This window comes from Accipiter gentilis, chromosome 11 (assembly GCF_929443795.1).
Source record: "Accipiter gentilis chromosome 11, bAccGen1.1, whole genome shotgun sequence".
NCBI lineage: Eukaryota > Metazoa > Chordata > Aves > Accipitriformes > Accipitridae > Astur > Astur gentilis.
Genome location: NC_064890.1, coordinates 514,871 through 540,976, shown reverse-complemented (window position 1 = coordinate 540,976; position 26,106 = coordinate 514,871). Strand labels below are relative to the sequence as shown.

The following is a 26,106-nucleotide window of genomic DNA, read 5'->3' as shown; positions in this document are numbered from 1 at the left end:
TGGTGTTCCCCAGGGAGAGCAGCGTGCACCTTGACCAAGGGATGTCCAAGCACCTGAGGTGGCCCCTCTGGTGCTCATCAAACCCTCTCTGCCCAGCTGCTCCTCTGGCATCCTCTTCCCATTGACACACACAGCTGTGCTAGGAGAAATGTGAGTGAAGTGCTGCAGGAAAGGGCTCCCCACCCTGCTCTAAGGCAGACATTTATATGGGCTGTGAATTTTATGGTCTATTTCAGGATCCTGAGCAAGAAGTGTCACCACCAGCTCAAGTGCTTAGTGCAGTCAAAGGCATGAATGTACATCACCATCTCATGGCCCCCGTGGGAGACAGGGACCTGCACTTGGCTTTCTAATCTGCACGCTCTATTAGGCATCCATGTAGTTTTGCTGGGACAAGGATCAGTAAGTGACTGCAGAAGAGGGGAAGTGAAGCCAAGGTAAATCTCTCTGTAGAGATATGACCTAGACCACAACAGCATTTATGGGACACTGATTTAGTGGACTGCCATTTATAAATAAAATACAACTACAAAACCTGATTTTTTTAATCCCTACTACCATGCAAAATCAGAATTCATTTTTTCTGAAGCACTGTCACCTATTTGCTTCACTGCTAACACCCATGTAAAATATTAGCTTTCTATCATGCTGGGTTTTTTTAAAAGCATCAAGTCTACACAAAGACTATATTGCAACCATTTTTCTTTCACCTTGCCTCATTTAAAAAATTCTGGTCCATTTTAACTGAAACTGAGCTAGAAGCAATGAAAACCTGGGAAATCTCAGATTGGAAGATATTTGAACAGAAAGATTAAAACTAGCTAAAAAAATTCTTCACTATGAGCAGTCTAGCTCAGTAAATGCCACTGGCGAGACTTCTACCCACTGTAAAGTAATAGCTCCATAAATGGGAAACAACACCACTTTACAACAGCTGAGATTGCTACCCAGTGTCAGCAATGCTGAATTCTAGGCAATATTAGCAATTTCATGCCAAGCCATAAAGTGTGATCTTATTTGGGGTGCAGATACCATAGCTAGGGAGCCTTATAAAAATGTGTAATAAATACCGCATCATTGAAATGGCAACGATGATACGTTCATTGCTTCAGTACAGGGTCATTCCATATGGCTCACACCAGAAAGCTCTGGGGGTCCTGAGTGCCTTTGGCAGTCTTACAGGGAGACTTCTGCACGCTGGTTATGAGACACATAAACATTAAACCAAGACATAAAATTCTTAAAATATCAGCTATTTTGGGCTGAAGCCCAGCCTTATAACCAGGGTGCCTCTTTACCACTCTCAGGTGCCTGGTCCCTCCTGTGAGCCTACCTGGCTGAATTGCTCACGGAGGCAGCAGAGGTGCCCCCAAGGTATGGGTGCAGCAACGCCAGCGCCCATGCTGAGCCCTGGCCAGGACAGAAAGTGGGCAGCCACACGTGCCATGGAGCGGCAGGCAGTTCAGGGAGGCTGCAGCCTTATGTCCCAGAGGCGTAGCCTAATGACCCTGCCAAAATAGCATGTCATCCAAGAGCTCGTACTGTCCAAACCAGGGCCAAATTCCTGCCAAACCAGGGCTGCTCTCTAGTCAAGGAGACAAGAATTGTAATGCCAAAATGAGCCTACAAAGGAGGAGGTGCTTAATCGTTCTGGTCTTGCATAAGGACACTCATTTGGGAGAAGCAAGTAAAAACTGGTATTATGGCCTGGCCTTCCAGATTTAGTGTGTATTTCAAAGTTGGTCACCTTTAGATAAAATTAAAAGCTGTCCTGAAGCCAAAATCCCCACTGAATAGGGTGCCATGAGCACTGCTCCCTCCTCTCCTTCTGGCCTCATGGCCACCTGCACAGCGTGCAGGGTGCAGGCAGGTCGCACCGGGGTACGTGGTCTTGGTGTTATTGCAGTCCCTCCCAGGCTCAGGAAAAGCCATGGCACCGGCATCTGTTACCTGCTCTGAGACCTTGGTGATGCAGACAGTTGTGTTGAAGGTGAGCATCACTCCTGCAACATCAGACAAAGCAAAGCACCAACTGCATGCTGGCAAGCATGCAGACGCTTTTTGAACTTTGGTACATGCAGCTTAGCCGAGTTTAAGTGCACTGGACCCATCTTTGCCTGTGGGAGTGCAAGTCATCTCCCCGCAGCTAGCCACGCTCTTACCGGACCACAGCAGCGTTTGCTGGCAGACACCAGGGCTGAATGGCTCCCATTGCTGCACTGAGCTCTAGGAGGACTCGGCGCTGAGCCTGCTGAAAAGCTGTCTGAGGGAACAGGTGCTTTCCCAGAAAAGGGCCAGCGCCTCGGGACTGCAGGGCAGCACTGCCAGCCCGGCAGCACTTCCAGCCCAGTCCCGCTGCTGGCACAGCCACAGAGCAAGAAATGGCAGCCTCTGCCACGCACCATCCTACGTAACTAAGATAATTTATGCCAAAACAACAGTATAACCCTAGAAATGGCAATTTGGCTTCAGAACTAAAGTCCAGCCTGCACAATCACCAGTGGGAGGCAGGGTTAATCCAGAAGGCAGAAGGCATAAAAACCTGTAGCAGCAAGCCAGGAATAACCTGCCCCCGCACAGGCAGTTTTCTACTGCCAGTTAAAAATTCCCACAACACCTAATAGGAGCTGTAATACGCCTGCCATAACTCCTGTGAGCAGCAGTCCTCATGCCTTGGCCAGAAGCATCACTCCTCTGCGTCTCCCTGTGTGCTGAGCACATGCTGTGCCTGCACAGGGAGTTCCCTGGCTTCGTTACCTGATGGGCACTAATGACTTCCTTTATAGTTGAGCATCCCATTGCTCGGTCCCTGTTTCTTTTTGCTGTGAGTCAGCCCTGCAGCCAATGTCAGTTTTAAATACTCTGGACTAGCAAAACTGAAATCATCTACCAATTCACTGCACCACAGCATCTTTGTGCCTTGCCAGGGCAGCTGGTTCTGTGGCATCTCTGGAGCAGAGCGTGCTCCCTGCTGAGGAGCACAGTCAGTATTGACCAGCCACTGCTCTGCCTGCCTGCTCATCTATCATCTATAAATAAATGTGTATCTATCTGCTCACATTTACAGAAACAGCGACGCTGTGAGAAATGCAACTGAATCACTACGGAGAGGGCATCATTATGAACCTCCACCCTGCTCAGAACAGACTACCAGTTTTATGGCTCCTCCAAACAAAGGGTTACGTTAAATCACATCCTCTTTGTTTCATCCCATTCTTTCCAACATCTCTGCATACAAGAGAGCTTCTCCAGGCCCTCACTAATTTGCAGCATTCGCCTCTGCCTTCACCCCACACAGATCTGTTCAACACAGCTGCCCAATAATGCTCACAATATTCAGACTAGACTGTGCCACTGATGGATACAAAGGCACTGGGATATATTTGCTGCTACTCACTACGCTGTCTCTTACATTGCCAAACTGGCTGTTTAATTTCTGGCAGTACCTGCACAGTGGGCAAAGCCTCCCTGAGATGGCTGCAGTGACATCTCGGCTCCTGCCTGGCACTCACGCAGGTGCATCGGGCAGCAGTTGCAGGTGGAACACCAAGAAACACAGTGCTGAAATGGCACAGAGGCGGTGTGAAGGATGGTAGGCAACACAGGAGGTAAATACACGGAGACAGGCAGCAAGGCTGAGGGATATCACCTACAGCTCCTCAAAGACAGGAGGAAGGCACAGCGACTCTGCCATCTCCTATAACTCAAGGACCGAAGTCAAGAGTATTGACTCACTCCCCAATGTGAAGCACTCAGAGATCACAGCTGGATGATGCTGGAGGGGAGGAAAAAATTGGTTTACTAACATACTTGGGAAAAGCAGCTGTGTGCGCAGAGAACACGTAGATAGCCGCAAGTTGAGAGTCGTGACACATCACTATCCGGAAAATACATCGCTGGAACCAGCCCAGCATGCACCAGGGCACTGCATCAGAGAAAACAACCATGCTATCTGTCTAGTGCAACACAGTTTCCATCCTGGCAAACCTTTACTCAGGACAGCATGGCCCACCTGCTCGAACCGCTTTGCATTGCTCTCCAGCTCCCCAGCAAGGAGGCACAGGCTGCTCGTGCTTGCAGAGCCTCGCAACGCTCATCCGCACACTGGGCACTGCCTTCGCTCCCAGCCTGCTGCTCTGAGCCATGCAACCACTTGCATCCTGCCAGGAACACACAGTGATGCCAAGACTCACTCCAGGTCTTCCAAGGACATCCCCTCCCCAAACCTGCATGGGGACAGAGGAACGCCCAGATGTGCCCCGTGGGCACCAGGAGTGCAGCAGGGGAGCAGGGGCTGTTCTGTTAACAGGGCATGCAAATGGCAAGTGAGGGATGAGAAACTCACACTGAGAGCCTGCAGCTGCAGGCAGACACTGCTTTTAAAACAAAACAAACAAACAAACAAACAAAAGGGTTAAAAAATTAAAAGAGAAAAGAAAGAGCGTCAAGCAGAAATATTCTGTGGATTGAAAAGCTCAACTGGTAGAGCAACATCACAGCAAGGGACTGGGAACAGCACACCAGGAAGGATGCTGGCAGTCCTCTGGCACAGCCAGGACATCCGCGGGACTCGCCTGCCCATGGGCTGGCACAGGCAATGCGCGGCCACCTCCGCTCAGACCCTACCCGGTACCACCCCCCCGCCGAGGGGGGGCTGGACACCCCAGAGAGGCCCGCGAGGGCAAGCTGGTCCTGAGAAAACATCCTCCTCACCAGCAAGCTGATGGCCAAACGACAAGTGTAAATCACAAACAGTAAATCACAACAAGGATAGATCGCAATGAAGTACAAATTGTGAGAAATGAAGCCTCGGGAGTTGCACGGCGCAGCTGGGTATGAAGGAAATCGTGTTTCCTTCCCATAGCTTTCAATGTCACCTCCCAATTTCACTGATGCTTCCCCTTCTCTGGACAAACCCAGCCACCTCCCGGCTGCCCCCAGCCCATCGCTGCTCCTGGCAGACCCCTCCTCAGCAGCACTGCTGCCGCCCTGAGGTACTGCTCATGTCCTCTGCTCGGCTGGGGCGACCCTGGCTGCACACCCCTGCCCTGTAACAGTTTCACACCAAGTTACAGAATAGCATCGTCATATTATTGACATCATCTTCCAGCTCATTTTATACATTCTGATGCTTTGTTCTGTATTTTAATGAGTCCTCATAAAAAAACAGAGATTTTTCATGGCAGCGCTGACAAGGAAGCCGGTGGGACTGCAGTTAATTTAAAATCCAGCAAAATGTAGAAGCTGTCTGAATTTCCTCCTTGCAATACACATTGCCTGTATTTATCAACAAACTCCATCGGCCTTTGAAGTCTCACAGTTTCCTCTAGTACAAAATAACTAAGCTGGGGACCAGCAATGTGGAGACGTGGAGCAAGGGAGGCACAAAGACCAGTTCTGGAGGGTTTGCAGGGGCCCCAGAGCTCCAGGCTGTCCTGAATTAGGATTCTGGAAGACATGGAGAGCTGCTGCCTGGTTGCAGACTACCTGCTGCCTGCCAGCCCCGGGGACAGCAGCTCTGCCGCCCACCAAGCCCATTGTGGGGCAGGAGTCAGGAGTAAATGCCAAGAGCAGCCTCCAGCTCGGGTAAAAGAAGGGACTGGCATGCCACCCTGAAAGGCTGTCAGCCCAACTTAAACAACAGCATGAGTTTTTGCTGTCACTGCAGCAGTCATTTTTAACATGGATAATTTCTTTTTTCTTAGATGAAGTTCATGGCATTGCTCTGCATCATACCCGTAAGTGCCTAGTTTCCATATTAACATCACATGAGGGGAAACCTAATGAAAACTCACAAAACCCTTGAGTGTCAGCTCCAGTCTGTGGTCTGCTTTGCTTTACTCTCTCTGTTTCCTCACTCCCGTCTCCTGTTTGGCCTTTGCTCCTCAACTCCATCATTCATCCTGCTGCTCCCAGCCCTGTACTATCAAAAAGATCAAAACACTGGGGGGGGCGAACCACTCTAATATGTTATTTGTAGATCACTGTAACATTTATAACGTAAAGTTTTAATGTTTTGGACTGATGAAACTCAAATAGCCTGCTAAAAAATCCCATTACAGTTTAAGCCCTTCTCCCTCCATGTAGCCACCACCTGCTAAACATAAATATGTTGTGTAACCCCATTAACACTTGCCATCACAGTACTCTGCTTAGGGTGACACAGTTTCTCTTCCCAAACCTTGATTGCCCTGCCAACTCAGGGGAAAAGAGCAGGAAAGGAATTCTCATTCAGGACACTCTCTACCTTGCCTCTTGCACTGGGACCTCACCTTGGCCGAAGACATCAGATACCACCAGTGTTCACGCAAATTCCTCCTTTGGAAGACAGCTTCACTTAGCTCTGGGCAGCTCATGCTGTCTTGCCCAGTGGTCCCTGCACTCTCTGATAGTCTCCTGGACTAGCTTCGCTGCTTTATTGATGATCTCCTCTTCCAAAGGTCCTGCCTTGTGCAGCTCTGCCTGGATAATCCAGCGCTTCCCCTATTGCCCTTACGGATGCTGTTACTGCTTCTGATTTTTCAGGCCTTTCTGATGAATTTCTGTTATCTTTCCAAAACTCCCCTTCTGAGGTTGGCACGGCAAGTGTTTTCAGTGCCTCTCCTTCCTCAAGATGCTGAGCCCAGTAAAACTGTTGTCATTCACCACTCCACGTTTTCTGGAAGGTGGCTATTTCTGTGTACAGGCAGCGCCAACGCAATGTGCAGATAAACACAGCACAGCCTCTCCTCCGATGGGCTCTGGAGGCAGCAGTCCCTGGGGGGATCGCCAACAGAGCGCAAGCCACCCCCCAGAGCTCCTGGCCTGGGACATGCGACCACAGAGCTCTCACCATTGAGCCCTTCCCCACCCAAGAGCCACCCCACTGCCAGGTTCTGGCAGCTCTCCCATTCCCACACCCCCAGTCTTCAGCGTTTGTCTCCACGGCAGCTCTGGATTACGTCAGTCATTCAGACTTCAACTCCTCAGACTCTGCCAAACCTTCCCAAATACTGCCCCCAACCATCCCAGATCTAATCTCCTCTTCCACATGTCATATCAGATTTAATGCTAGCCCATTGTGTCTCCTCACTCTACCATCACTCCAAGACCTTCCTCCACTGCCAGGGTCTCCAGCTCACCCAGAACAAAACAGCTCTCCAGGAGGGTCCTGCAAACTCTGCTGCACTTCAGAAATCCTACAGTATAGTTCTCAGAAAAATTCAATGTTTTAACCAACAGAACATGTGAAAGCCTGTCAAAATGCTGTGCTATTTATTTGGGTGCTGAGTTATATTTATTGTAAGAGCTGCATGCATCACGCGCTCTCTGAACCGCTGCAGATTTTGGTAGAAACACCCTGGCCGAACTCTGGGACTATCGTCATGAGGGGTGGCTCTTCGGTCCTGGAACAGGGCAGGCATCGGCCCCCCAGCAGAGGAGAGCGCTCTGCTGGGCACCTCTGCTCATCTGATCTAGTCCCATTTTAATTTTGCCCAACTAAAATAAACATTCCTGAAGCTTCGCTGGCATCCCAAATTGACAGCATATATTCTTATGGGAACTTTGAGGCAAACAGAAAAAGCTATTACAGAGACAAACACGCCTGGCAGGGAGGTAATCTCACTTGAATATTGCTCAGATTCCCTTTTGGTTTATCAAAACTTAAAAGGCATTTGTCCTAGTTACTTCAGGCGTGTTTTGGTGTGCATGGAGGGGAGCAGCACGTCTCAGAGACGTTTTGTGGTGCGGGCAGTTACTTGCATGTTCAAGGTGAGACTCTGTCCTAAGAAGACATTCTGCCAAAGCAGGTTTCTCTCCTGCAGCGGGCGGGTGGTGGAGGGGAACTGGCTCCAGGGTGCACACAGCAGGGTCTGCAGCAGGACCCTGGCAGGAGCAGCCGGAGCAGCCACCCTGAAAGGGCCAGCAAGCCGGGACCCGGGGCGAGCGCAGGGCACCGACCCCACGGACAGGGACACAGTCCTGAGGGACAAAGACAGTGGGCCGGCAGGACAGCGATCCTGGGACTGCCAGGCAAGCCCTGGGCACAAAGCGTGTCCCAGAGCCCACCGGGCACCGGTACCCCTGGCGTACCTCAGGACCGGTGATGAGGTCCTGAGCTCGGAGGCAGCTCCCCAGACAAGGGGCTGCCCCCAGTGAGGCTTTCTGCACCCTCTTGGCTCAGCTCCATCCAGAGCCAGAGCCTGAGCCCAGCTGGGGCTGGGGCAGCCAAAGCCCTCGGCAAGGGGTGGGAGCACACCCAGCGGGTAGAGACAAGGACCTTCCAGCTGCTTTACTTTCAAGTTCTTGGAGACCGCTTTCTTCTTTTAGACAGGAGGGCTGGACCAGATGACATCCAGATGTCCCTTCCAACTTAAATTACTCTGCAAGGTTGTAACGCCTTTGCAAACACCACATATTTCCTGTACAAGGTCTCCAGTTTGACAACTGGGGACTCTGTCTCCTCACCACACATTTCTCCACAAAGCACTGTCCATCTAATTCCTCACTGGTGGAGTTGTCTCAGACTATGGTGTCGCACTAGGAGCAAGAGATCCCCTACCTACGCTCTTCACTAACCCACACTAAAATAAAACATCATACCCAAAGCGCTGGGCATGGCGCTGGCACTGCTGTGCCGCTTGGCGCTATCAGCTGGGCTGCAAACAGCGCGGAAGGACCATAAGCAGCCTGGTGACCCCAGGGGCATCCAGAGAAGTGGGTGGCCCTTGCACCACCCACCTTCAGGGGTTTCTTTTTGAGAAGCTGCTGTAGGGGGACTGAGGCTACAGCCGAGACGCAGAGGGGACTCAACTCAACAGCTGACGCCAAGCTGAAAACCGAGCCACGGAGGAAAGAATGAAACAAATTGTGGCAATTTCTACTCAAATCCCTGATGCAGGTAGAACTAATCAAATGGATCTAACCCTTTCAAAAGCCAGGAAGGGAAAACAAATCGTCTAAGGCTTTTAATAAATAAATAAATAAACCAGTGACTTAGTACTTAGGGCAAAGATCTCATTCACATTGTTGAGGAATAAAAGGGCTTGGGAATAGTGAATCAGTTGATATTGTTGAAAGTAATAATACGAAAAAAGAGATTGGGACAAGGCACTTATTTTATTAAACCCCCCAAGGAGAGGTCAAGAATATTAGAAATAAAGTCCCCAGGTTCCGGTTGATGCAATAACTGCAGTTTTAGCAATTTCAGAAGAAGGATGTTTGTTCAAGGTGGCAAAGTGCCAAGAATCTTCAGGGGAGCTGCTAGAAAAGGATGCTCTCTGTATTTACTTGCTGCTGAGGAGCACTGAGCTCAGTGCAGTTTTTATGGAGAGTATCTGCCTGAACAGGACTCTACCAGCCAGCCGTGCATCAGCAATTCACATTCCCTTTTGCAGAGATGCCGACGGATAGGACCAAAGGAGGAGGTATTTCAGAGAGTGGGGAGGACAATCCCTGGTTTCTTCAGCACGTGTCCTGCTCTTTAGCCACATGCCAGGGGGCAAGCATCAGACAAGATACCAGCCTTGGCAGATAGCCATTCTGATCCAGTGCAGTGTCTTATGCTATGCTCCCCTGATGCTAGCTTATGGGACTTAGGAATAATAAGAGATTGCATTTATCCAGAGACCTGCTAGTGAAGGATCAGGACACTGACTGTCCAGCAAGCTCTGGGACTATATTCATGACAATTTATTTCTATAGAGAAGGTGCAGAAAGCAGCCATAGAATCTCTTTTAGTGCTTTGATTCCAACTGGCTGAAAATATGAATGCAGAGGTAACATTGACAGGAACAATCATGAAATGATAAGTGTTCGGCACTTCTTAGGAAGAAAGCAAGAAAGACCAGCAAAATATGAGCAATGCATTTCGACGCCAACCTCTATATGTTCTTGAATACTGGAGACAAGGTTTCATGAAAGGTCAGCCCATGGTGGGCAGACAGCCTCCAGAAGTCCCTTGTAACTCAAACTATTACATGATCCCATGATGGGGAAGGCAAAGGAAAACAGAGTTCAGACATGGAGGATGCATAAGCAGTGAAGTAAGAAACCAGGTAAATCATAGGACAGTCATTGACTTCAAACACACTACATAAACTGGAAATCGGGAGTGATTGCTATGGACAGATGTGAAGGAAAAGCACAAGCCAACAGAAGCAAACATCTGGACAGCACAAGCATGAGAGGAAATGCCACCGTGGAGAAGAAGATATTCATTCTGTAAATACACTGACAGCAAGAAAAAGATCCCAGGAATTGCTGGTAACTGTTGGTGCTTCTTTGGCTAACTGCAGAGAGGGAAAGCTTCCAATGGATGAAACTGAAAAGACCAATATGCTTATTACTTGTCTTTAAATCAGAGATCAACCATGAGATATCGGAAGCAGAGAGTCAAGATCCTACCTGGAAACCAGAAGCAGGAATTAATTAAGAATATTTGGATGTGCCTGACTATGTATCTGGAAGGAAGTTTAAGAACAGATTAAAGCAAACTAAGAACACCTAAGGTCATCTTTGAAGGCTCATGTTATATACAGTGTGTCCAAAAGAGTGGAAAATAGCAAATGGCCAAAAAGGGGGAAAAAGAAAAGCAAAAGAAATACCGTCACTTTACTTCTTGGAAAAAAACATTGGAACAAATAACAAACAAAAGCGTTTGTCCTTGCCTAGAAGGAAGCAATGTGGTAATAGTCAGAAGGGATTTGTCAAGGACAGATGGTGAGAGGAGCTGGCTGCTGAGCAGCAGCCACACACCTCGGCCTTCACTGAGCTTGCTCACAGCCCCACAGCTGCCCCGAGACCACCCGACCGCAGGGCAGGAGGACAACCCTCCGATGCCTCCCCATCAAAGGGTGGGGGTACCCAGGGGCTGCGCAAGGGGCTGAGCTGGGTCAGCATCTCCTTTAGCAAAGCCAACGATGGGTTGGAGAAGATCTTTGCCAAATCTACAGGCAGTACAAACGGGCTGCAAAATACTCCAAGGAACAGGATTAGGGTTTAAATGGATCCTGATAAAGTGAAGGTACTAAATCTACACAGGCATCATCAACTGCACGAGGATTCAGATAGGGAAACACTGGTTATGTAGTGGGTTGGGGGGGGGGGGGGATGTGGAGGCTATCACACGCTGAATGTGAGTCACACATCACACCATTTCATAAAACGCAATATGATGAGCTATCAAACTACAGCCTGAAAAACATGCAACGCAATTCTCTGCTGCTGTGTGCCTGCTCCGAGTACTGCACTGCCAGGAAGGAGTGGGATGGTGGGAGCCTGGAGAGGAGCCATGGCAGGAGCTCGGAGAAAAAAGAACTTTGGGAAGGGCAAGACAATAGGGGCTAACAGCCAACAGAGGTGACGGCACCAAGGAAAACAGGGGAAGCAGTCTTCTGTGTGTGCAAGACTGCTGTGAGGGGGAAGTGAGTGAGCTCTTCACCATACCTATGCGGAGTATATGGGGCATAACAAACTAGAGGAAAAAATATTTGTATCAGACATTAGAAAACTTCCTAGTGGTGAGGACAGAGGGAGGCAGGAGTGAGGAAAACACCAGGGCATGTCCGTTACCGGGGTTTCCCAAGAACAGGCAGGATGAGCACAGCCAGATGTCTGTGGGTTAGACCCTTCCCACTGGTCCTCCCTGGACCCCCGATGATCCACAACACAACTGGGGAGTTCAGAGCCAACTGCATCGGCAACAGCCGCCCCCAGGACTCGCTCCCAGGAGCAGGTTATTAGCACAAGGACAGCCGACCACAAAAAGGCATTTGGGACACGCCATGGGAGGGTCACCCAAGCCTTGCTGGGGTGGATTAACCTCTGGCATCACCCAGGTCCTTTGTCTAAGGCTCCCTGCAGCCCAGCCCTGCCCGTCCCACCTGGGAGAGGTTCCTGGCCACAGTCCATCCCTCACTGCAGGGATGGTCCACCCTGGGCTCACATCCACCACCCCTGCTCCAGGGTCAGACCTGTGCTCCCACGTTCAGCCTCCTCCGGCCAGCCAGGACTGCTGCTCAGCCTCCGTGGAGGTTGGAGAGCTGCAGTCCACAGGAGGACTCAGCCACCAGAACCATTGGCGTGGCAGAAATCGGGAGAGCAACACGGACAAATAATCGCTCCTGCTGTTAGCACAGTTGAACGGCAGCGCCAAGGCTACCGCCCAGCAGCCCACAGGCACGTGAGGTGCTTCTGCGCATCATTTCTGGAGAAATGAAACACTAATGCTGAACTACTTTTCATTTAAATTCTCCTTGCCATCCTGAATATGGTTGCAAAACAATCAGAATTTTGCTGGGAGTTTTCGCCGTCAGAGCAAAGAACTTTGGAGCAACATTGCAGGCACTAAATTTTTGTGATATTTACTCTAATAAAAATCTGACCCAGAATCAATTTTTCTGCAAGACTTTTCAAAGAAGATGTGAGAGAACTCTGCGTGTTTATGGATGCCTTGTCATTTATTACAAAGCAAAGACTTTCTTGTTTGAAAATAAAACATCCCTGGGAACTGAGTACTCGGATGAGATAGGGATCACTGCACTGCTATTCCCCAGCCTTGGAGTAAATAAAAGCTCTGTCAAACCAACACAAACACACTGGGAACCAACCGGGAGAGCCATAAGGCCAAACAACAAGTGAAAGAAATACTGGGTCAAACAAAAAACCACTATTAATTAGCTGCTCTAAGCACTTGTTAGCACACAGCTGCTTGCTGAACAGCCATGGTGCGTGCATACGTCTGTGTAATTCAAAAGAATATCAGCCCAAGGAACTCGCAGAGCAGCACCCACCCAGCACCCCCGGCCATCGCAGGGTGGCAGTGACGCAGGGGCTGAGGTGGGAAGGGCTCACTGAGCCGACAGCCTCCCCAGGCATTGCTGGGGAGCCCCCGCAGCTGGAGAGGGAGGGGGGCAGCAGGAGGCCCCACCTCTGTAAAATCCTGACAGCTCTGAACTTGCCAGCACATACCAGCCACTGAACATGCAGGTTGCATGCATGTGACTTTCACTTGCCCCAAACTCAGTGTAAGGAATTTCATAATCCTCCTATCCCTACAAAAATATACAAGTATCTGAAAATAATGGAGTAAAAAGCACTTTTATATGCCTTTTATAAAACGCATATGGCTAGAAATAATTAAGTCGCCTCCAGCAATCCTTTAAAAGTTTGCACAAGCAGGAGACAGAAGAAAACAGGGCAGACAGTCACTCTAGCAGCACTTGGCAGTAGGATGCAGAGGTAGCTGCCTTCCTCTGCCCTTTCCGGGCACTTGCTGAGCTGCGACGGACAGCACACGAGCAGTGTTCCCACTGGCTTCAGCCCTAAGCCAGTCAACCCAGGCGCAAAGGCTCAGCAGGTATTTCAGAGGTCTGTGCACCGAGTCAGAGAGGAGCCCGAGCCTGCAGCAGCATCCCACCCCTCCACAATCGGCAGGGAGCAAACGGGCAGGAACGGGGCTGGCAGACGGGGCGGCAGCTACTGGCATTGGAGCCAGCGGCACACCACACCAGCTACCGACTGCCGGCCTGTGCAGCAGCACTGGATACCCACTTTTGCAAGCCCCTGCTCGCGCTGCTGCCCACGGCACACCCCAAATCCCCCAGCATCTCCATGCCCAGCCATGCTCCTGCTCTCCCCTTGTCAGGAACTGTCTGGCTGGGTAAGGCTCGACTCTTCCCCAGCTGCCTTCCTCCTGCCTTGCCATCAGGTGCTCCAGGTAATTTTGAGAATACTTCCAAAACCTTATTGACTATAAAAGCCCACAGTATTTTTTTTACCCACACCAACCTCCTAATGCTTTTATAATCATACTGTGCTTCTGGTTTCAGCAAGTTCCCAAGCCGGTGAATTCCTGAGCTAACTGCAGGGTGGAGAAAAACCACTGTTTCATACTGGTTTTGAGCGTGCATGCCATCAGTTTCATTGCACGCTCCTTTCTCCTTGTGCCATGAAACAAGCAGAGGTTCCCTACTTCTCTCTGATAAGCCATTCAACATTTCCAATACCTTTAACATATTTCCTCCTGTTCATCTCGTTTCTAAGGTAACAATCCCGCTCTTCTAAATCTCTCCTCAAAGCAGAGAGGTTTTTTTCCTCATTCCTCATCATTTTCACTGTATCTCCAAAACCCTGTAACTCATACCATTCTTGCTGACTGGTAGTGCCCAGCCTGGTATGCAGCTCTCAGAGGTGTCATCCTTGATTTTGACCGAGGCATTAGACTGTTTTCCATATTATCATCCATCACACTGTTAGGTCATCTAATATCGCTCCATTTTGTACTGAAGTTGCACATTGAGCAGAGGCCTCCACTGAGCTGTTTAGAAAACATCCTGCAACTTTTCCCAAGTTAAACTATTAATTAAGAATCCTAGCAGGTACTTGAGTAGTTCAATTCTTCCCCCCTCTAGTAGCTATTTTACATTTATTTTCATTATTTTTTATTTACTGACACGTTTCTTTTTCCCCCTATTCTTTAGATTGCCTCAAAGGGTCTCGGAGCTGTTTCTGCTATGGAGTTAATGTAAATAGCTGCCATCTGCAGACTGGTTCTTCAATGCTCAAATCCATTTCTTACTCATTAGTGAACACAGCTATAACCCAGACCTGGTACCCACTCTTCAAACTCCTGCTCTAGCTTCACTGTATCAGAGTTTCTCGTTAGCCCTTTCTGAGCAGACGCTGCTATACATCAGCCGTGGCCATGGTCGGTCGTACCTCTCCACTAGCAGGGGACTTCTGAAAGCAAAGCCTAACTCCAGTCATCACCAAAGGGACCCTTGGCCACGAAGGCTTTCTGGCAGCAGCTCTGCTATCTAAGGGGAGCAGCAGCCATCCTCCTGGATCACAACAGGTGCCCATGCTCGGCTTCCAGCTGAAGACAAGCACCAGCAGTGGTGAGCAGTGTCAGAGCCAACTTTCGCATTGCACATGGACAGCAAGTGATAGGGAGCAGCAGGAGAACACAAGATCCATGTCGCTCCCACACCTACGGGCCACCGAAACGACCGGATGCACAAGGAAGGCCTCCCCACACCACTCAGTGGGTCGGGCAAGGGTGCCCATCAGCCACTCCCGGGCAGTTCAGCAGAGCAATGCCACCACCCAGGCCTGTAGGCAGAATACCGATAACTGCAGTAAATGCAGGTCGGTTGGGACGCATTAGGTGTTGGCTTATCTGCAATGTGCCACCTGGAAGTTCAGTTTTCAAGATACATTCATTGTCATAGCAACAACAAGCGCAACACAGGATTGATATACTTACCATTTTTCTGAGATGCAAGATTAGACCCAGGGCTGGGGAGAAGATCGAGGAAAAAAAACCCTCAGCGCTTGCTCCGGGTCCCAGCCAGCCCCACTCCTCACGGTCCATGGACAGGGAGACACGGGGCTTCATCAGGCTCCATGGTCCTTCCTGCTCCCCACCCACCACCTGGGGTCCCACAGGCGCCCAGCCCCGTGCAGATGCGGGGGCTCCAGCGGGTGCCGAGGATGGCACCGGCCGTGGCACGGGGCATCCTCGCTCTGTGTCCCCTTGGCCCCTTACCTGGCCTTGCCGCGGCTGCTCCTCCGGAGCGTGGGCAGGTCAGCCTCCTTCTCCTCCTGCACCCGCTGCAGGGACGGGGAGCGGCTGTGGGCACTGCGGGCGCTGCTGGAGCTCGCCAGGCTGCCGTCCCCTGCCACAGCCCCTGCCGCCGCCTCCTGCATCTGCGCCAGCAGCTGCGGGGGCAGGCTGCGGAGTGAGGGCACCGGCGAGTAGGACGCCCGGCTCTCTGCCTTCAGGTTGTTGTCGCTGGCCGAGCGTTGCAGTATGCGCGGGGAAGAGAGGCCACCGGCGCCGAGGATCCGTCTCCGCTTTGTGTAACTGGGAGTTTCTCTGAAAGGCACTGCAAAAGAGCCAGGGAAAGCAGCATTAGCTACTGGGCACATGGTGTGAAGCTGGTGTCGGCCAGCAGTGCTTGGGCTGGAAGATGGCAGCAAAGCGGGAGAGCTGGAAAAGCACAGGGAGCTGGGCTGGGAAGGCAGGAATGGCCAGGGCAGAGGAAGACACAGCTCCACCTGCACCAGCTCCACCTTCCAGCTCCTCTCCCTGCACCAACCTGGGGAAACTCAGGCGAGCCCACCCACAGCACACCGGCGTTGGCAGGGTTTGGAGGTGGCGTCTCAGGAGGCATCAAGGAGCGCTACTGGAGGGGGAGGAGGCAGCACCAGCAAGGGCACCCAGGGAGGGTGTGTGGGGCCACCAGCAGGACCCCTGCCAGCCCGTCTCCAGCTGCCACCCCGGTTCAGAGGTGGCGACACCTGAACAGGACATTGACACCAGCAGTAACCCTGGCCACCACTTACTCTTCTGTTTTGGAGGCACAGAAGGCCTAAATATATAGCTTCAGGCACATGTCAAGCACAAGCCTAGAAAATACAATGCACAGAATAAAATACCAGCTACTGCCTGCCCTCTACCTCTACCCTCAGGAGCATGCAGAAGAAACAGACCTCACGAAGGCACCTGAAGATGCAAACTCCTTCCTCTGCCTGCAGCTCTGCAGAGGGAGAAAGAGTGGAAACGGGAAATGTGACGTGGTCACAGGGGAACAGGGCTCTGCTGCGGAGCCACAGCACTGCAGACCTCAGGTCAGGAAAGATGTATTTTCCTAGATTTTGTTTAATGAATCCATTTCCATCATGAACCTTAATGTGCTTAAAGTTTGTCTGACATGTGGCAACATCCAGCCCATTTCTGGTGCAAACGTAGTGGCAAAAGCAAGGGGACAGGTAAAGGATGCAGAGGTCTCCTGCGCTCCTGCTCAATGGCACACTCAGAAGCGGTGTGATCCTGCTAACAGGGGACCTCTCAACCCATCCGCATTCAAGACTCCCCTGTCTTCACCCTTCCAAGGCCACCCCTCCCACAGCAACTTGCACAAGGGCACAGGAGCCGTGGACACACTCCAGTGGCCACCTCCCAGGGGCTGCAGAGGATGGGAGCAGCCGGGCAGGACGCTGCCTGACATTGAGCGAGGCCTCGGACCTGTGTCATCCTTGACCAAACCACCCTGAAGGCACATCCCAGCTGTGCTGTGTGGCTGCACTCAGAATATTTTTCCAAGGAATATTTTAGGTTCAAAGTACAAGAATTTCAGGCTGCTGTAAATCTTCCTGTTGTCATAGCAACACGATGCATTTGTTCTCTCCCGAGTTTCAACCACGTGGTGGGGGAATTTCTGCTGGCAGCGTCCGCGCTCCCTGTGGCGGATCAGCCCGGCTCCCAACCTCCTGCTGCCAGCCACCTGCCTGCACTCTTGGTGCTGCCAGCACCCCACGTCCAGGCCACCCCAACAGGAAAAATGGGTCAAAATGGTCAGCCAGTGGCCACAGGCAAGGAGGGATGTCAGATGGAAAGAAGCAAAGCCTGGGCCGTGGATGTGATGCAGTCCCTGGGGTAAAACACGCTGTGGAGTGAATGCCTGGGAGATTGCAGGACTGCAGCACACAGGATGCTGATGGACAGCCTGTCCTACCAACACAACATGCTGGAGAGGAAGCTGCAGTCACGGCTAGCTAGAACCATTTCACAGGCAAAGCTGAACAGGTTTGGTTGACTGGGGCTGTTGACCCGAGTTCATGTATCATCCAGACATATGATAGATCTCCAGGAGACATGTCTCATAGAAAACATCTTTAAAAAAAGAGAAGCAAATACTAAATGGATGTAAGTCATGGTAATTGGCAGATCTAAAAATTATTAGAAATTGGAAATAGTCACTGGAAACACAAGGAATTTGCTAGTCTCGAAGAGCTGTTTTCAAACCAAGCCAAATCAGTAACTTTAAGATGGTTCTTGGAAAAAAGTACAGAATTACTTCCAGTAAAAGTGCCGAATGCTGCTGAGTGATAAAAGCACATCAGTCAGTGCCTGAATACCTTTCCAAACCAAAGGCCAAGGCACATACTGGTCAAGTGAGTACATCCATGGTGTGCTCCAGGGACCAACACCATAGGTGAAACCAAGTGATCACGAGGATTGTAGCTTGAGAAAGGCTGTGAGCTCATAGCGTCAACCAAACACGAGCTCAGTGTTGTTCTGCCAGAACAGAGTCAATCTGAGCCTGTTACGTCTAAGCTGCGGAGCAGCCACGCCCCAGAGAGATGCTGTCAGCAGTGCTCCATCAGTAGGCACTGTCTCAGCTGGAGAAATCCAAGTCTGGGTCCACACTGTATGAGAATTTTGGTAAACAGGAAATATTCAGCAAGAAAAAATTCAAGATCTAGAAATATCTGCCTGGACCATTCTTCCCCCCATCCTGGGAGAAGGTAGGAGCAGCAGTCAGCCCTTTGCAGATGACCAGTGACACCCATGCTCCGCACCAGCTGCTCAGGCAGAGTCCATGCTGTGCCCCGCCGTGCACATCCATTACTACAAGGAGGTAAAAAGGGCCACTCAAAGCACCAGAACTACAGCCAGACCCACGCTGAGGTACTGCTCTGGTTCATCGCTCTTCCATGCATGACTGGGCTCAGCACCATTGGTCTTGATACCAAACCAAGAAAGAAAGAAATCGAAAAACAAGAGTGCAACGATGAAAACTTCAGACAGCAGGATTTGGTCTGGGCTTGCTTTAGGGTGCTTTATAAATTAATTATTAGTTTCTTGATATTAATTGCTTAGGAAAAAACCCCATAACTGTATATTGAACTGATCATATACCAGCTTACTGTACAATAATCCTATTGGCGAGCTGTTTTTACCAAGCTGACAAAAGAAAAGGAAAAAAGCAAAAAAAAAAAAAAAAAGCAAAAAAAAAAAAAAAAAAAAGCAGAGATTTACCTCTGTCCTGGTTTCAGCTGGGATAGAGTTAAACCACAACAACCTCGCAAGGGAAAAAAGAAGGGCACCAGGCAGGAGATCCTTTTGGTCTGTGCTAGATCTTCTCTGCTCCTGGTTGCCTTAGCTTAACTGAAAAGCAGTAATCCTGTCCAGTCCCTGCTCTCCCCACTGCACAGACTTCACACCAGGAAGGTGTCAAATGGGTCAAGGTCAGGTTCAGAGGGAGAAGATTGGCACGGTTCATGGCAAGACATTCACAGTAAGCACCAATTATTAGGCAATGAGACACAAACAGGTTGCTCAAGGACTCACTGGTAAAAGGCAAGGTACTTTATGATTCTTGACAGAGGTCAGGGCAAGTGCTTTAATTTAGCCTGTCAAATAAATCACCTGGTCGCTCATTTCCACACTCTACGCGAGAGCAGTCATCACCTTATATATTCAAAGTGCTCCCTACCAACACCAAAATTATAGCGTCTACCTTAAAAACAAAGAAAAACACAACCTCTGTCTCAGATTCACACCAGAGAGGAAGAGCAGAGAGGCTGGAGAAAGCAGCCCAGGACCACTCTGCTACTCACTAATCCACTCATCATAACATCAAATATAAGAGTCCCTGAAGGACAACATAACACAGCATTTACAGGAGTAAACGAGAAGGCATCCAGGTCACATAACAGGTTGTAAAGCCAAAGTTTCCTGAGTATTTCATTCCATAAGCATATTAAGAGGATGGTATTATAGCTGCAAAGGCAGCCTCTTGAAAGACAGGATGTGCCTGCACCGTCTGTGTAATTTCAATTTAGCCCCCAGCGCACAGCAACCTCACATGAGGTGGGATTCCACCTCTTTCATTTGCCAAAGTGGGATTTAGGCACATGGGAGTCACATGAGTCCCAGAAATGAGTGAAAAAACCTGCTTTCCAGCACTGTCACAGGAGAACAGACTTTCAGCTGATACACATTTAGATTGCAAAGTTCCCTAGGCTCTCAGATGTCCAAACATGCTCGGACATCTCCTGACCTAAGCAGCTGCAGCCAAGGACCCAGGATGTCTACCCTGGCACATACAGAAAGCTCAGGGGGGACTCGGCAAAGCTGTCAGGAGTCTGAGAGCAGAGGTACAGATGATGGAAACCTTGCCTGCCCCGACTTCAGTGCTTAGCTTCTGGTGCCTGGACTGCCTCAGGGCCATTTCAGGGCCACTGTACAGCCAGGAAGGCAACTGGACCAAGATCAGATGTTTCTACACAGAGGTTAGAGAGCTAGAAATGACAGTCTGGTTTTCACCAAGAAGGTTGATGAGCAGATATCCAGGCAGCTTCACAGAAGGGCAGTCAGAGGAATACAGCTACCGCTTGTGTGAGCAATATAGCACTGCACTCCCCAGATACTCCAGAGCATCCCCAAAGCCCTCATCTAAGCACAGATTTATGTCCAGGCAGTCTGGAAGCTCTGCCATGCAGATACAGCACAAGCCTGGGTCTGGTCTCACAACAGAAATTAGATATATTCAGAGAGATACAACTGTGTTCTCAGACATGATATGCAATGAGATGGAGATGGCAAGGGAGATGAAAACTGATGCATGTGGCATTAATGTGGAAGAGAAGACTGTCTGTGCCACGGCCAGGTGGCAAAAAGGACAGGAGAGATAACCCCATCACATGGGATATAGGCTGGGGCAAATCCATAAAACAGATCCTGAAGCAAAAGAGGAACCGGTGGAGGAGGTTTTATGTTGAAGCATGCTATGGGCGCACTTATTTGCATGAGAAAGTCCAGCAGAAGGTCAGCATTTGGCACAGTCACAAGGACAGCAAAGGCAGCAGGAACATGTCCAGGGACCGCAGCAGACAGAAAATCGAGGCTACCGCATACACAGGACAGCGACGTGGGCAAAGGACGACTGCAGTCTGCACTGACAGCAGAGCCTGGCTCAATGCTGGAGCCCTCTAGGCATCCTCTTATTGAAGTTTTCAAATTGGCCTTTCCTAGGAGAGGTAAGCAATGGACCAACAACCCTAAACTGTGATTTGCTGTTTACTTCTCTCCCTGGGGGAACATCATGTGTTCAAAAACAAAAGCCTTGGGGAAACCCTCTGCTGTTCTGAGGGAAACAAATGAAAGACAAGAACTTCCTACTAAGGTTGAAAGCGTTGAATTAACTATAACTGTTTTGAGCACCATGCTTCAGAAGCCCTGGTTCCTTAAGAGAGAACAACACACAAACCAGCCACGTGCTCACAACAGCCAAATTACATTTGTGTAGCTACATCCATCCCACTCTCCAGAACGTGCAACAATACCAGGCCCACTGATTATCTTAAAAATGTATGAGGAGCTCCCCTCTGCCCGTGCTGCCCTGCAGGACAGCCAGCGCCCAGCTCCTGCACCATGCCAGCAAGGATGCCATGGTCCCACCTGCTCCGCTGGCTCTAACTCTAAGGGCCAACCCCCTCCAGCACAGCAGAGTGGCTTCATCCAGCCAAAAATTAGGTTACCCTCAGCTTTACAGAGAGCTTAGTCTTCTGTTCAGAAGGACATTGAGCAAGGTTTCTTTCATGCCGCTCTCCCCGTTGCATCTCTGTGCGAGCCCCAGCTTGTTCACCGAGATGGGACCCTGCCCCATCCCCTGGCAGCCGTTGTCACAGCAGGACGAAGGACTGAAATAATGCTCCTTGCCAGAAAGAAGGCAGCTGAAAGGGAGGGCTGGGGAGGGCTCCCAGCAGGCTGGGGATCTGTTGCAGGACACGAGATGTGTCTCATCCAACAGCTTCCCAATGCCACAAGATGGAGGCACCCCCCTCGTCCCCTCCAACTGCATGCCCCACCTGTGCTGGGTGGCAGCCCCCAGGCATCAGACCAGCCCACCATCTCAACTCGTCAGCCTCCTGGAAAGCACAGGCAGCAAAATAAAACCAATTAATAACTGTGCAAGAGTATTTTTATTCTGGGTCAGTGAAAACCAGAGCCATGCAAGTTAGGGGTGGGAAAACATGCAGGAGCAAGGTGGACTGGTGGACAAGACCCACCTTGGGCTGGGAGCCGAGACCAGCAGAGCTCTGTCGTAGTGCCAGGGAACCGCAGAGGGAACCGCAGTTGGCCGCAGCGCTGGGGTTTCCAGCCAGGGAGGGGGCAGGGACCGCCAGGGCAAGAGCCAGCAAGGAAAGAGTAAGATGGGGTGCACACAGCGGGGTGTTCCAGAAGCCCCCACAAGCTAACAGCAGACAGGGAAGCAGTGCGGTCTGGCTACCTGTGTCCTCAGGCCCCTCAGAACCAGTCGAGAGGTTTGGGAACAAGGCTCTGAGAGGGCAGGTTTCCTCCCCAGGGAGCGTGGTCCCCAGCCAGAGCCAGGGCAGCCAGCCCAGTGGAGGCAGGGGGACACGGTCAACGTCCCCCACAGGCTGGGGGAGCGAAGCACCCAGCCAGGACACAGGTCCTCGTCCCCCAGCCTCAGAGAAGGGACAGGGTGGCAGGAAGAAACCTTGGACCTGGCCTGAGACCCAAAGAGCTGCTCCCCAGCTGGGGTCTGATGTGCTAAACCTCAACAGGGACACTCAGGTTTTGTACAGGCGGTTTACTCATAACACTAATTTATAATGGGAAGACCTGATCTGCCTTGGTTTGGCAGGTGAAATCCTTGCCAGGATGCTCAGTGGTTCTCTGGCATGCTGCAATGCCCCAAACCACCATCAGAGTCCCGAGGCACGCTTCAGCCAGCCCTGCGGGCTGCGCAGCCGGCTTCTCACTGCTCCTCAACCTGCCTGAAACACGTAATAATAATAACAGTAATAATAATAATAAACCACTGAGCCAGAAGTCCAGCCACCAGGTGCCAGAAACAGGATAGTTCTAGGCTGCTGCCAGATAGCCACTTCTGACAAAGGTTTCCTCTCCCCATCCCCCCAGATCCACTGTCCCCAGTGGGGAAGGGAGGGAAGTGAGAGCAATAAAGAAAAAAAAAATTTGTGCAGTTCATACGATCAGCTTTGAAGATTCTTTTCTATACCTTCTCAAGAGTTTAATCAAAGTATGTTTACTGGGTTTCTTGCAGCAATATGAATCACTTCAGTTACCATGACAGCGCTGCTCGAAGCAGCACAACCATGCCCCAGCCAGCCTGGTTCATCTGATGCTCCCGCATTTGCTTTCTGCCCTCCAGAACGGGAAACACATGGCTCTTGACTCAAAAATGCCTCTCGCCCCTCAGGTGCAGTGGAAGCAGGATGCAGCCAGGGCTCCCAGAGGAGTTCCCAGCCCCGAGATGCTGCACAGGCGCCTGGGCGGCACCTGGACCATGCTCCAAACAACCCCAAGCTGCAGTCTAATGAACCAAAGTGTAATCAACACTCGGAGGTTATTTAGATTGGCTGGCTCAATGTTAAATATTCATGTAAAAGAGCAAAAGCACGCAGAGTGCAAATGTCTCCACAGTTCCAAGCTGAGAGGCCACATTTACATTTTAATAGTGGAAAATTACAAAGCAAACTGGAGAAGGCGCATAGCATCTCCCCTCATGCGGCACAGAGCAGATTATGCCCAGGCTTCTCTCCCATGCAGAAGAGAGAGGCTACTCCAAGAGACCTTCCAGGTATTTTTTTTCTAGGAATGAAAACTAAAGGAAAAGGATAAGATGATGAGGCAGACCAGAACCTCTCAGCTCCAAAGAGGGAGCTGGTAATTTACCTCAGTACTGAGCAGCAGTCCACTGAAAGGAACTATAGCCTCATTATATTTTCTTTTAATTAAAAAAAAAATCATCCTCCATTTCTCCAGCCATCTCCATTTGCCTCTCAGCTACCGATCTTCACACCTTCCCTCAGAGCCACCCCCCTCCTCTCCCACCTGCCCCTCCTCACTCCTTCACCTGAATGCAGGTCCCTCGCCTCGTCCTGCTCAGTGCCAGCCCTTCACAGCTGGAAACAGGTTTTACTCTGCATTTGTAAAATTTGAATTGAAACTGCTAGAAGTACACATTAATTAAACTTGCTAGTTTTCCCCTACAAGCATTCTCAGGTGTGCTGGCAATTCACCTGTGAGTGGTACTCCGAGATGAGATTTTCAGCCTTTATCTTCAGACAAAATCCATCAGCCTGATGCATCTCAGCACTGGAAATTTTTCCTTGCAAGAGTTTGGTGCATTTTTCATTCCTCTGTTTCACCTTGTTACATTCAGCACATCGAGGGTCCTTCTTGGACTATATCAAGCCATTGCTAGATCTCCCAGACGTACTCCTAACAACTGCTCAGAGCTGTTACAGGCGGCACGCAATTAAATTAACAATGATGATAACAGAAAATCAGAAAAAATCTAATGACTGTTTCTGATCTGTCTTTGAAGATAATTCCTATAAATACCTCTGTACCGGCAAAAAAATGCACCCAAGACCAAAATGGAGCATTTAAAACTTCCCCCACAATTCCAAGGATAGCAGTAACCAACACTTGTTCAGTTATGTACATTTAGATTAGCAGGTCGAAGGCTTCTGCAGCAGAGTTCAAAAGAATTTGCAATACAGCTCACTGAGTCGCTGGCCTATATTTATAATACTCCTTCAAAAGCTCCAGAGATGGGGAGGCAGCTTTGAAAGGGTCAGTGGAATGATTCCAATAACCGTACAGAGCTTAGCTTCATATTATTTCTAGGAAAAGCTTGGAAAAACTGAAACAGGACACTTATAAATTAAGAAAAAGAAATAAGAATTTAATTTATATCAGCCAGGATGGCTTTAAGAGCTCAAATTTCACTGACAAAAATACCTGCTGACATCACAAGCTTGGGTGAAAAGTGTTGACCCTATGATATTCTGATTACATGCTACCACTGGACAAATTACCAGAGCACATTTTAACAGACACAATAATGAATTGTTAATGGAGAACAACAGTTGGAAATGTTTCCAATATTACCCAGTCAGTTCTTAGCACAGTAGTATTTATATTTTGTCTTTATCAATGACTTAGAAAAAATACAGATCATTGGCAATAAAAGTATAGGTGGATGCAATGACTGGTGCAATGACATTGGTCAAATGTCATTGGTGAACACGGGTAGATTTAGATTGGACGCAAGAAAGAAATATTTTATGATGAAGGTGGTAAGACACTGGAACAGGTTTCCCAGAGAAGTTGTGGATGCTCCATCCCTGGAAGTGTCCAAGGTCAGGTTGGATGGGGCTTTGAGCAACCTGGTCTAGTGGAAGATCTCCCTGCCCATGGCAGGGGGGTTGGACTGGATGATCTTTAAAGGTCCATTCCAACCCAAACCGTTCTGTGATTCTATGACATACAAGAAAGGGTATCAACACAGTGAATTCTCCGGCATTTGATAAGACAGGATCATCTCAACACACTTCATCACAGCCTGATACAAGATGAGCATCTGGGGAACACAAATGGAGGTTGTACAACATAGAACTGTTCCTTGAAAAGCAGTGAGACTGAAACAAGCCTCCTGACACAAACCAGCTGAGGACAGAATCCCAGACCAATATAGTGAGCAGAAAAGCTAACATAACCAACAGATATATCAACCCTGAAAAGGGTAGCATCGCCTGTTCATCCATAAGGTTATTATGGAAAAATGCATCTAAATTCAGCCCACATTTCCAAAAATAATGTTAAAAAACAGCAAGTGCTCAAAATAAAGCTATGCAATGGTTCAGAAGCTGGTCAACCTGATCTATATTAAGAAAATAACAAAACAGAAACTATTCATGGTGTGCCAAGGTGACACAGTCACAGTCATATTTGTATAGTGGGAAAGAGTTCTTGAGCAAAAGTTTGCATAGACTTGTGCAAGCATTACTGGTTTTGTCACAAGATGACAATACTGGTCACTCTGGTCTTAAAAATTTATTATTCCATCAGTAGCTTTTTGAGGAATTTTTCAAACTCACAATGAAAAAATAGATTTCTCCTGTGAGGTCATCCTTGAGCAGGCCTACGGTCACTGGTGGACTGACCACATCCCCTGCAAAAGGGGTGGCGAAGAGCTTTCACAGAGATGAGGACAGGAGGAGTATCCTGGAGGCAGGCTCACAGCATCCCACAACAGTCCCCTAGCCAGTCTTGGGTGAAAATGAAGGATCAACAGCTGACAGCATTTCACCATGGAGAAACAAGTCTCCCCGTGAGGTGCAGATGTCTGAGCAGCACCACGAGGTGCAGGCATCCCTTCTCCTCAGAGAGGGGAAACCACAGCATGAGGAGCTGCTGTTCTCAACTACATGCCCAATATACAAATAAACTCTAAGATTCGACTTTACCCAGCCCAAATTTTAACTCTGTTCCCA

At 49.7% G+C, this 26,106-nt stretch overlaps 1 protein-coding gene across 15 annotated transcripts in view; it reads right to left on the bottom strand.

Moving 5' to 3' along the window:
- Positions 1 to 26,106, bottom strand: part of SHANK3 (SH3 and multiple ankyrin repeat domains 3) — a 383,319-nt gene that overhangs the window by 227,159 nt on the left and 130,054 nt on the right. For all 15 annotated transcript variants that reach the window (XM_049813564.1, XM_049813569.1, XM_049813570.1 and 12 more), the window contains one exon: positions 15,530 to 15,869. In XM_049813564.1, the coding sequence (XP_049669521.1) occupies positions 15,530 to 15,869 (340 nt within the window). The remainder of the gene's footprint in view (positions 1 to 15,529; positions 15,870 to 26,106) is intronic.